Source organism: Centroberyx gerrardi, chromosome 20 (genome assembly GCF_048128805.1).
Source record: "Centroberyx gerrardi isolate f3 chromosome 20, fCenGer3.hap1.cur.20231027, whole genome shotgun sequence".
NCBI classification, from domain to species: Eukaryota; Metazoa; Chordata; class Actinopteri; order Beryciformes; family Berycidae; genus Centroberyx; species Centroberyx gerrardi.
Window position 1 is genome coordinate 8,704,843 of NC_136016.1, and position 12,302 is coordinate 8,717,144.

General features: G+C 46.7%; 1 protein-coding gene across 1 annotated transcript in view; it reads left to right on the top strand.

The window, feature by feature from the left end:
• dock1 (dedicator of cytokinesis 1) overlaps positions 1–12,302 on the top strand; it is a 176,685-nt gene that overhangs the window by 67,952 nt on the left and 96,431 nt on the right. The window contains exons 26-27 of the mRNA XM_071907671.2: positions 3,523–3,650; positions 6,587–6,682. Coding sequence (XP_071763772.1) covers positions 3,523–3,650; positions 6,587–6,682 — 224 coding nt within the window. The remainder of the gene's footprint in view (positions 1–3,522; positions 3,651–6,586; positions 6,683–12,302) is intronic.

The following is a 12,302-nucleotide window of genomic DNA, read 5'->3' on the forward strand; positions in this document are numbered from 1 at the left end:
CGCGTAGTTCCCCCACCGCAGATGAAAACGTAATGAACTTGGAAAACTGGGAAGAGGTTTTTTTTTTGTTTTGGGGGCACAGACAATGTGTCACCTTCACTCTCGATAATGTAAAAGGAGAGAGCGGGACGGGCACATAAATCACTTGCAAATGGGCTCGTTGGAAGAGAACAAATATGTCAGCTGCTCTCCTGGTCTGTGGTAAAGGGGAAAATCACTGTAGCGTCTAAAATCTGTTTGCGCTGGAAGTTTGAGGAGAGCGCTCATGGCTGAGCTCGATAGTTCCAGTCTGCTTCTCCCACTCCCACCCTGCTACCAGCTCTGTGTGTGTGTGTGTGTGTGTGTGTGCGCTCACGTGCATGTCCATTCAGGCATGTGCACACATGGGGCCCCACTGTTTGTGTGTGTGGTTGTGTGTGTATGTATGTGTGTGTTACGGTCTGTGTGTGTTTTGAGTTTGGAGGAGGCGCAAAGGGAATGAGGATTGGAGCTCTGCAAAAACAAGGTATTAAACACTCCACACAATGTAAGACACCCTCAGATAGGAGATTTGCTTTTGTGTTCAAGCCCTGGAAGATTACTAAGCACGCACTCTCACACACACACACACACACACACACACACACACTTTCCCTCCAAGCTATAACTGGCGGGCAGCTTAGTCCTCAATCCCACAGCACCAAAAATATTTTAGTGCAGACATGGTTGTCACTCTCTATCAGGACTAGCTAACAACTGACCAGGCGAGTTCTTACAAAACATAACGTTTCATTTCAGGTGTTTACCAGGGAAAGCTTTATATGAATAATAGCTCTATTGTGGAGCAGCCTGGCCTCAATGCTGCCATCAGACATAGTGTTCTTAAGCTCTTAAACCCAAGGTTGAACCGCTAATGCACTGTTCAACCCGGTCCTTTCCAGATCAGTTGTACCAAGGTTCACTGTTCATTTTTTTTTTATTCCTTACTTAAAAAACATCTGCTTGTGCCCGATTTTTTTTCTCTCTCTCTATTCTAATTCTAACGGCATTGAAAAGAAATAATCATTCACCGATCGGGCCCTGTCTACAGTCTTCCAGTCGGAGCCTTGTCATAATTGCGTTTGCACTAGGATTAATTAAATGCTATTCATGTGAAGTCCAGCAGCCGAGCGAGATTTCCTAGATTGCTAGAAGAGAATTGTTGCGTAATTGATGCACTAATCAATGCTTAACTCATTTAATGGGAAATTTCCAATCCTGCGGCAGCCTGTATTTGTTAAATTGCTAATCGCTGTGTAATGCGTTTGTTACACTTTTATTACGCAGCCTCGTCACGGTCTCTGTGTGCAGCTCTGTGGCTTATGGATAAAGCATTCCAGTAATGCTGAAGGTAGAATGGAAACGGCTTCTGAAGATACTTGCCTCTAACAAAGATGCAAACAGCAGTCATAAATATGGCTGCTGCCGTGTTATGGTAGTCTAGCTTAGTAAAAAAAAAGCAAAAAACACTGACCTCTTCTTCCTTAGGCCACTGCGATGGAATCTCTCCAGCGTTCAGTTCTTCATATAGTCCCTTTAGCAGGGAGTCCGAGAGTGTAAAACACTGATTGAATGCTTGCTCAGTAAGTTGGGACCGCCTCTGGGTGTTGTCTGTGAAGAGGTCAGTACAGTTCATGCTATTCATTATGCTTTACATCCTGCTGTTTATCACATGGCCCTGAGCAATATTGACAATTGGCAAAGCTTTTTTTCTGTGCGTGCATGCGCGCGTGTGTGTGTGTGCGCGCTCCTTAGATAAGTAATGCAGTCAAATTTCATTTCATTCCAGTTGATTGGCCTATTAAAGCTGCACCGTTCTCTATGAGGCAGAGGGATCCTATTGATTGTGAACAGAAATCCATAGCTGGGTGTCTACTTAGAGCCGCACCTTGTCATTACGGAGAAAGCCGTTTGACGCGTTTTGTGTTGTCCCAGCAGTCTGTCACAGTATCGGCGGTGATTACACTCTGCGAAAATGCTCTTTCTTCTTCTGCTTTCTTCTAAGATGGCACTGATAATGATGCTGCCTGTCTGCGTGTGTGCGTGTGTGTGTGTGTGTGTGTGTGTGTGTGTGTGTGTGTGTCACTGGTGCACCGTGCGGGGACACTGATAGGTCACGCCCTTGTAGACGGCGCTGCTCAATCCTGTTTTCCCCCTGATGTGCGAGGCAGAGCCGCCGTAGCTGGAGCTCTTTCCAATTAAGGGGAATTTTCTTTTTTTTTTTTTCTTTTTTTTTTACAGAGGGTCATTAATTTTCTCCCCTCAATACCACCAATTGCATGGAGCAGTGGACAGAAAAATCCCGCTGCTCTTCCACAACAGATATCTTTGTTCTCCTTGACCAAGAACTGGGCCGCATTAAGTGTCTCTCTCTCTCTCTCTCTCTCCAACCCTCTCCAACCCTCTGTCCCCTTCCTCATCCCCTGTCTAATCTGGAGCTACTTTTAGTGTTCCCAGCTGTTTTCATTGCCATCCTCTCCCCAAAGCAATAAAAAAAACTCCCCCCAAACCCCCCCAACCCCTGCTCCCCATCTTCTAATTGAGCCAACCCAACTCCAGTATTTGTCCCCCAGGCTTTGAATATGAACCCACACATGGTGAACTCACACACACACACACCGCTGGATTGGAATCGGGGTGTTTAATAAAAAATATGATAATTTTGTGGCGGACTGCCTTAGGTTTACCTTCCATGCGAGTGCTCTCACTGTCTGGCTTATCACTGCTGTCCTCCCTGTCCATTTGCCACCCAAATTCTCTACCCTCTGCTTATGGAAATTCACCGTTTGATGTCACTGCCGACATCAGATAAACTCCTTGGATGGGTTTAATATTCTGTAGTATTAATCAAATGTTCTGAAGTGGGAGTAGGTAGCGAGAAAGAAGTTAGCGAGAAAGTTGTTTGTTTTTGTTCGGTCGTTTTTCCGGAGAAGTTTTGTTCAGCATGCTCACTCTTTTTTCAGAAACACCCTGCATGACATTCACACTACAGTTGCATTCCCATTTTAAAGCTGACCGGCACAACTGCAGTCATTCACTGTTGCCCACTGGGCAGGTCCACTTAGGTGCCTTAGTCAAGGGCATCACAGCAGCATGTGTTATGGGAGGGGGATCATTTTGTCCAGCCACATTTTCCAAGCCAGTGTGTAGATGTCGTTCCGGTCACTAGGTGGTTAGACTCTGCATTTGTCTGCCTGATATTTTTAGGGAAGTTTGCTATGAAAGTGTCTCCGGCTCCGACAGGCTTTTGTTCTGACAGTTGTGCTGCTGTACTGTCACCATTCCGAGGGATTTTGGGAGCTTTTGCCATAATTGTTTTAATTAATAATTTCACTTTGTACATTGTTGTACTTTAATCCTCTGCGCCGCGAGGAAGCCGTTAACAAGCTGCGTGCATCTGCACAGCATACAGCGTATGCCGTACCGCCTTGTGTAATCTATCATCTGGTTCGTGTGTTAACTGGCTGTGTGTGTGTGTGTGTGTGTGTGGTGGTGTCCCTGCAGATTGTCGCGAGATCCTGCTGCCTCTGATGACAGACCAGCTCAAGTTCCACCTGGAGAAGCAGGAGGAGCTGAAGGCTTGCTGCCAGCTGCTCAGTGACATCCTGGAGGTGCTCTACAGGAAGGACGTGGTGAGGAACTGTTCTATTTACTCTCTCACTCTGGGGTGTACCGCAGGACAACTGGGGGATCCAAGAGTTCCTCTCCAAAGAACGAAAACATTCCACTCACTGAACGGCTACAAACTAGTGCACTATTCTGAATTTAATTTATTGCTCTGTGTGGCAAGAGGGCATCTTCCTCCAGAGAAGGAGCACATTTTGACTGCAGTGTTAATTTACTAACTAGTGTAGTCAGCTGTACTGTGTAATTTATTGCTCTGGGTGGCAAGAGGCCATCCTCAGCATCATGAATGGGCTCCAGGAACATGGTGAGGGACTCTGCTGTGCTTGCCCTCGCTGTTTTAGAGCGAGAGCACCATATGGCAGCATGAAGTCTACACTACCAGTCAAAAGTTTGGACACACCTGATTGAATGTTTTTCATTATCTTAAAGCCATTTTGATCTAAAGGCTTATGCTTAAATGCTTGAAATGTGTTTCTTAGACAAATATAAATAGTGAAGTTGATCCTATGTATGAATTTCTTTCCAAAGCCTTTGCCTTGCCATCAAGGCAAAGGGCGGCTACTTTAAAGAATCTAAAATATAAGATAGTTTTGATTTGTTTAACACTTTTTTGGTCACTGCATAATTCCATTTGTGTTATTTCATAGTTTTGATGCCTTTACTATTATTCTAAAAAGTGGAAAATAGTAAAAATAAAGAAAATGTATGTGTCCAAACGTTTGACTGGTAGTGTACATGTTGAGTGAGCAATCATAGCAGCAATCACTGGGCCCTACATCCGTCACACACAGTCTCAACCACACATGCACACATGATAACACACATACACACACGCACTCTGACACCACACGCACCTCTGTGTCTTCATCCTCCGCGCCCAGACACCTGCCCCCCCCCCCCCCCCCCCCCGCCCCCCTCAGACTCCCACTCACCATCGATCACCGCGGCCCGACCTCCCACACTCCACTCTGTAGGGATTATCTACCTCTCCCACTCCTTTTCTCTCTCCTGCTCTCTCTCTCTCTCTCTCTCTCATTCTGACGCTACCTGTCTCTTCCTCGCTGTCTCGTTCATACCTCTCTTACACGTTCACACGCACACACACACACACACACACACACACTCTCCTAGACTCACATGCGCACACAGGCAGGACCATCCTTTAAAGTAGTAGAAATGGAAACCTTGTTCTGTGTTCTTCTGTATAACTTTCATTTCATCATCATCTAGCCTGTTCCTTATTAGGACCAAGGGATAGGATTGGATTTTTTTTTCATGTGTGAATGGATTGAGAGAAAAACAGTAATTCACAAGTGATTTCCAACCATGCACTGGGTTTGTGTATGAATTCAGTACGGCCTGAAGCATAACTTTTTTTTTTTTCTTCTAAAAAACAGTCAGGGAATCAAATGTTGTACCAGCCTAAAGAGCGTCAGAGGCGGGAAGCATTCAGGCAGTCATGTGGGCTTTCACCATAGATGTGCGTCATACCTGATGCATTGGAAGGCAATAGCCGAAGCTCCCACCTCAGATAGTTGAATTTATTCTCCTCAGTGCTCCGGCTCATTTTTCTGTGAATATTTGTGTGTGTCTGTGTGCGTGCGTGCGTGAACTGGCGCGCGCGAGTGTGTTTGAGCAGCAGAAACAGCTGTGTAAATTATTGAAAGTTTAGGCCGACGCCGCAGAGCCGGGTTCGCTTAGATGATTTCCCCCACAGACTGAAACAGACAGTAAGAGACGGCCCTCTGCTCGCTCAAACCCACTAATAGGCAAGTCCAGTGAAAATTGTCCCACTTTTGACAAAAGTATCGCTGCCCTGGGGATGTTTTCCCTTCCAAAAGCAGGGATTCACAATATATAAATCATCGTCGCTGCATCAATCACATCTGTTATGTTTCGTGGCAAGAAATGTCCTCCAAGTAACTTCAGAGTTTCAATCCAGAACCCTTGTATGCTGGGAACCGTATCAACAATTCTCATATCTATTGATGGAGACAAACAGATTCTTTGCTCTGTGTTGGCACCACAAAAACAGCAGCAAGGAACTCACTGGTTTATTCATTCGCCACGTTCGGGGCTCCCCATCTTCTGGTTAGCAATATCTGTTCAAAGATTAGTAGCAACAGCAGTCACATTTCTAGAAATTAATGGAAGAATCCACCCGAAAGCACTTAAACATTGTTAATAAAATGGCTATTGGCAATTATTGGCAGTGTATATAGCATTTCTGGGCCATTTTGCTGTTTGGTGGTGTATTTTCCTTAATCCCGCAGATAACTGGCCAAATGTAGACAACATAATGTCACACTGAGATATTTCCACTGCAGCTACAATGGAGTTTGATAGGAGAAAATTTTTCAGCAATCTAACACATCAATGGTCAGGTTTTGCTGTCAGTCCCTCAGAACCAAAGAGCGAGGGCTTCTTTCTAGACTTATTTTGCACCAACGTTCAGTAATCACACAGGGAGGAAATCCATTGGAGAAGAAGAAGAGATACCAAAACTGACAGTAGCCTCAATAGACCAGAATGCAATGTAGCCACAAGACATGGTGTATTTTGAGTAAGGGGCGCAGCCAACTGGAATAACTCTCTCTCTCTCTCGTTACTGCTATTGCTCGCTCCACCTACATGTATAACCATCAGCTGAATGCAGCAAGTTCACGCCTGTTCTCTGGGGCTTGTCAAAAGGCATTCTGGGAAATGTAAGAAATGGATAACTGAAGCAGACGAGACAGGTTGAGGGAGGGTGGGTACATCAAAAAAGTAGATTACAACACTTAAATTACAATATCACAGATATATGTAACAATGTATAAGTAGGTAAGGTGGATTTTTCCTTTTTAAATTGTTTCTCATGTTACAAGTTACAATGTCTCCCCTCTCCCCCATGTGCCTTCACATATGGTGTGTGTGTGTGTGTGTGTGTGTATTGTTGCAGGGTCCCACCCAGTGGCATGTGCAGATCATCATGGAGAAGCTGCTGAGGACGGTTAACAGGACGGTCATTTCCATGGGCCGCGACTCGCCTCACATCGTAAGTCTCTCTCTACTTCTCTCTCTCTCTCTCTCTCTCTCTCTCTCTCTCTCTCTCTCTCTCTCTCTCTCTCTCTCTCTCTCTCTCTCTCTCTCTCTCTCTCTCTCTCTCTCTCTCTCTCTCTCTCTCTCACTACTCTACCTATTATTAGTACTACCACTACTGACTCTCTGTCTCTCCATGTTTCTCCCTATCCCGCCGGCTTTCGTACACACACACACACACACACACACACTCCGAATTCACCACAACCCCCTCAACTCCCACAGGCCCCACTGCAACTCCGATTCCATTCCAAAGCTATCATTAATGTTCCAGTCTACCTTGGCAGAATGCTTCACACAACCTCAATCCAAGAGTGGCTTTGATCTCCTCATATTCTCCACTGCTTTAATCTTTTATCTTCTGCGGTTAGAGAAGCCAATTCTATTTGCCTGTGTGTGTGTGTGTGTGTGTGTGTGTTTTGCTTTTGCTGTTTCACTGTGTGTTTGTTTGTGTGTGTGTGTGTGTGTGTGTGTGATCCGTCATTTATTACGGAGAGCATTTCTAATGCCTGGGTACTGTAATCTAATCACTGTATTCCCGTCCGATGCCGTTAGCATGCGTCTCCCAATCACTCTCTCGGCTGGAGCTCAATGGCAATTAACGCGCTTATCAGTCATCCCATAAATATGCTGTCTGCCTGACGCGTACGGCGAAACCTTCATCCATTTTCATGAGTCCTCACCCACAGTGATAAGAATATCAACTTCCGTATTCTTTGACTCGTTGCATTATGGATGCGGTTGGCGCCTGTTTTCATTAGAGTCGCCTATAGCTTGTGATGTGACTTTGAAAACAGGGAATGCAGGCGTACGTGAGACCCGGGTAATGAAAATATGCTGTTTCATGCACAGTTTCAATGATGATGGAAATTTCTCCCAGGGCACTTTAAGGTACTTTGATGGTCCATTTAAATGCAGGTAAATGACGAGAGACGTTTTCCCTGTGAAATGGATTGCGGTGTGATGCTGGCTCTCGCCGGTCGCCTTAGCATCCTACCTCCTCCTGTCTTGGTTGATTTATTGTGTGTGTGTGCGTGTGTGTGTGTGTGTGTGCGTGCGTGTACAGCACCCTCTCCATCTGGGGAGCAGCAGGAAACGACATCACCTGCTTTAATGGAGGGTTATCTGCTTTTATTACCAGTCACTGGGCCACACCGGCAGAGAGTGATTTAATGAAGCCAATAGTACCCCGAGTTATCACACACACTGATCACCGTGTGTGTGTGTGTGTGTGTGTCAGGTAATAGTGTTATGGTTTCATGTGTTCGCATCCTTTTTCCCCTGTGTCCTTTCTCACTCCCCCCCTCTCTCTCCCCCTCCCTTTCTAAATTACAGTAAAGCAGTGTTGGATTGCAGAGATTCTCTAGCTGTTCCTCCTCTCCGTCTCTCCCTCTGTGTTACGGTATCCTAGCAATGCACCAAGCTCGCCGCGTGGATGGGGAGCCCTCTGTTGTGTAACAGAGCGCCAGCGTGCGTCACACTGCATAATGTAAAGCTAATGAAGCCGCGTATTGAGCCGAAGCCTCCCCGCTGCCCTCCTTGTCTCCCAGCCAGCTGCCCGGAGGGGGTCTAGGGCTCCCACTCGCCCCCCCCCCCCACCCCCTCCCCTCTCCCTGGCTCTCCACTCCTTCCATCTCCACACCAGGGATAGAGTGGGCTCTGCACCTTCATGCCTGGCTCACGCTCAGAGAGAACAGAGAGAATGGGGTTGGACGCTGGTACAGTAGATGTGTTGCCGGAGCTCGGACCAGCTGCCTGCCTCTCCACCTCCCCTTTGCTTTTTGGTCACCCTGTTATTTTTCACTCTGATGGTTTTCCTTTGATCACGCCTTTCGCATACTCCGCTAATTTCTGTTCCACATCGAGGAGGAACGTGCCTGCTACTTAGCGTAAAAGGCTCTCAACGCCCGTAACAGCAGCACACCTAGGTCCCCTTTCCGCTCTATTATACTAAGTGCATCCATTTCAGCGTTCCCCCCCCTCGTGGTCGAGGTGCAGTGACGTTTTCTGGTTCCAGCGGTGAATAGTGGTGAAGCAGATCAGCCTGCTCTCTGGTTAATGAAACCGCTCTGCTCCAGACCTCCCGTGGCCCTCATTGAAAGCATCTACTTTGTATACATGTGCTGCGGCTGCCCTCTGCCCTCCTCCGCTCCCCTATAGACAGCTTGCTCTTATTGTCCTCTCTGACCCCTGCCTTTTGTCAGCCGCTGCCCATATAGCGAGCCACTGTACTTGACTGCCTTGAAATTTCTAAGTACCTGCGTAATATTTATTTTTAGCGGGAGTGTGCAGGGCGTCCTTTTATGCAGAGGGACTTAGAGGTCACGTCAAAGCCTTGTCTTTTTGAAAGCCGTTCAGCTCTTCTTCTCAAGTACTATACAATAAAGCCTAAAACAGAGCTCTTTACAAGGTGACTAATTCCATATCCCTCATTCTTCATGGGAATGAAACCTTTCTTAGCACCTTTCCTTTCCTTTTCTCTCAGTAGTCTTTCCTTGTTCTCAGTATTGCGCCGTCAGCTGCAGAAACCAAAGTCTACTCATGCCATTTTCTTCTCTGAAATTGTCACTCAAAGCCAGAAAGAGGGTAGAGAGATGCGGAGCGGGCGCGCGAGCAGGAGCTGCTCTTAAGAGCCACATTTGAAGCAGGTCCCCAAATCATTATTTAATGATCAATAAGGTGGGACTGAATTTTTAACAGCTGTGAGACCCAGTTAAGGCTGGTAGACGCGGCGTAGCGCTCCAATCAGAGGGCTGTTGTTGCCGCCTCTGGGTACGGCTGCCTACTCTGCAGGCAGATTGCGCGCCGCTACTCAGGCAACACCGCAGCCAACCACCGACCTTATTCTTCTGAGTGGCAGCCTCTTACATTTAGATTTATGCATTAACTTTCTCCTCTGTCTTCTGCCTCTCTCTCTCTCGCTCTCTCTCCCCTCTTTTCCTTTCTCGCCCACTTCCTCGCTCGGCGGTGGCGGACGCAGAATGCTGATGAGAATGATCACGGTGACGGGCCGGGGGCGTCAGGTTTGTTCTACGTTGTCATTGCGGCGCTACGCCTGTTAGGGCCCCGGACACACCATCGCTGTACATTTGCATCATTAGACGACCTGGCGAGCTCTGTCTTTTTGTATTCACGTCCACCCTCACACCAGTTGTGATGAGCCCTTGCGAATGCACTTTTGGTAGGAGAGTAGCACAAAATCGTTTTTGCTGTCCCTGCTGAAATCACTAAGTTCTACCTTTTTATGCCTTTGCATTGCATTTCTTAGAATTGAAGTCTCTGGATGAGCCTGGTAGATACACACGAGGAGGCAAGACTTCAGAGTCAGTGAACCAAACCCTTGTGTTCTTGTTAGTTTGTCATGTTAGTCATACTGACCTTTGCATATTTTGTTGTCTCCGTTGTCAACAGACTGTTAAATGTCAAAAATTAATAGCATTGTATTGCTAACAGACATTTTTGGAGAGAATGGAAACATCGCTAGAGAGTTAGATGTGCCCTCCAGTCGCCCGGATGGCCCATGTGTATTTATTGAGCTTCGGTTTCTGGACTAGCCCACTACACGTTGCGGTCAGAGAGGATGCAGCACTTCAGGGTTTTCTTGCCTGTTTGCCTGCAGTGTGCAGAGGGAATGGAGTGGAGAGCTGCAGGGGGGGAGGACTCTGCGTTATTGATTGACAGTGAGGGGCTGACAGGCTCGGGGCTGCAGCTCATTCTGTGCTGCATGCAGTCACTGACCGAATACATTGCAACACAGTCAGTGCAATGACGTCTGTTCAGAACAAAGCTTTCTCTGTATCTTTGGCTCTTCTGTATCTCTCTCTGTCTCAGTGTCTCTCACTGTATCCCTGTGTCTCTCTGTCTTTCTTTCTCTCTCTCTCTCTCTCTCTCTCTCTCTCTCTCTCTCTCTCCCTCTCTTTCTTGCTGGCCAGAGTGCTGCAGAGCTCTTTTGGAAAAGAAGCATAGTGAGATATGGCACTGCATCATAATGCCTGGAACGCACACTTATCACTCACTCGCTGCACCTTTCCTCTCCTGCGCCGAAACATTGACTGAATGTCCTCTTGGGTTTATTGACCCTGCGATAAGTCATGTCTGAAGTGTACTCACTGTCAACACGGTGTGAAAACCAGCGGGACTCTGGGCTTCAATGTCAATGCAGCGGCACAGCACGCTCGTCGCCTTCAAACTACAGCAGAGTTAAAAAGCATGTAGGAATGGAAGCTGATTTGAAGCTTGTAACCTCAGTTGTGTTGTAAACAGCCCCTCCCCCCCCCCCCCGAGGGAAGCCCGGTGGAGACAGCCCTGCCATGGGTGAGAGAAGATAGGGGGGCAAGAGGGGGGAGAGCGTCGCCCTCAAGCGTGGCACCCGGAGCTTTAGGCGCCCATGTGAGGGTGACCCGGCGGCTCTGAAGCACATTCCCTAGAGCTTTGTCCTTGGTTTACCTCACCGCTCCACCCCTCGGTGGTCCGCACCGACGGGCAAACACACACAACGCACACCCCCCACCCACCCCCCCGCACGGCATGACAGCGAGGAGAGCGAGGGAGCGAGCTGCGCTGTGAGTCTAAGCCGCGGGTCAGGAGCAGGTTTCCGAGGCCTGCTTATCCCTTCGTTGTATTCTGCTCTCATCTCGCCGCTCCGCTGCATCAAAAACACAGGCGTGTATGTAGGTGTATTCTCAGAGCTTCCTCCTCCTCTGTGCCCAGGAACTAGATTCTATTGTAGTTCGCTTTGCATACAAAATCCTCGAACTTTCAGCCCCAAGTGAAGTCCCAAATTAATTTTGAACCAATATCTGTCTCATGAAAATGCCATACTGCTGTGCTAGTCATGGTTTTGCAAATGATACTCAGACGACTACAGACTTTGAGAGCTCTGTAGATGTCCGTTTTTATTTTTCATATTTTATTTTGTATATTAAATACCTTCAGTTGTTTTGTTTTTTTTAAAAACAGTATAAAATACACAGTATTGCACATAGTAAATCAATTGCACTTCTTTAAGGTACAGATAAACATCTAGTTCTCTCTTTATGCTACAGTACAACTACTGAAGAATCCAACCCGCCATGTACAAGAGTGGAGGTGATGAATCACATGTAGCCAACAGAAAGCAGCATGTCGGAGCTTGTCAAGGTCATACTGAAGGTTATAAACCAGTGATACCTAGTCGTTCTGTCATGTATTGTGTCAGTAGCAAAAGATGTCTTTTATGCCCTTGAAACCACTTTGGCACATTTTCTCTCTATTGGGCAGTGTTTTTGGCTTTGAGAGTGACTTCGGCCGTTTGCTCCTGCAAGCACTGTTAACTTTATGTTTTCTTTTAGATATTGGCTGCTCTCCCACTCATTAAAATGTTATTAGCCCTATTAGATGCTATACAACATACATATATATATATATATATATATATATATATATATATATAAATATTATTTTGGCTGTACATAGTCTTTGATGAACCCTGTATGGGGTAACTGCGGGAGTTTTCACTTTACAATCGGATGGATGGGAGGCGAGGGGCAGGAGCTACTAATTAACCAAAAAGGAAAGAAAAAGCTCTTTTTGATTTT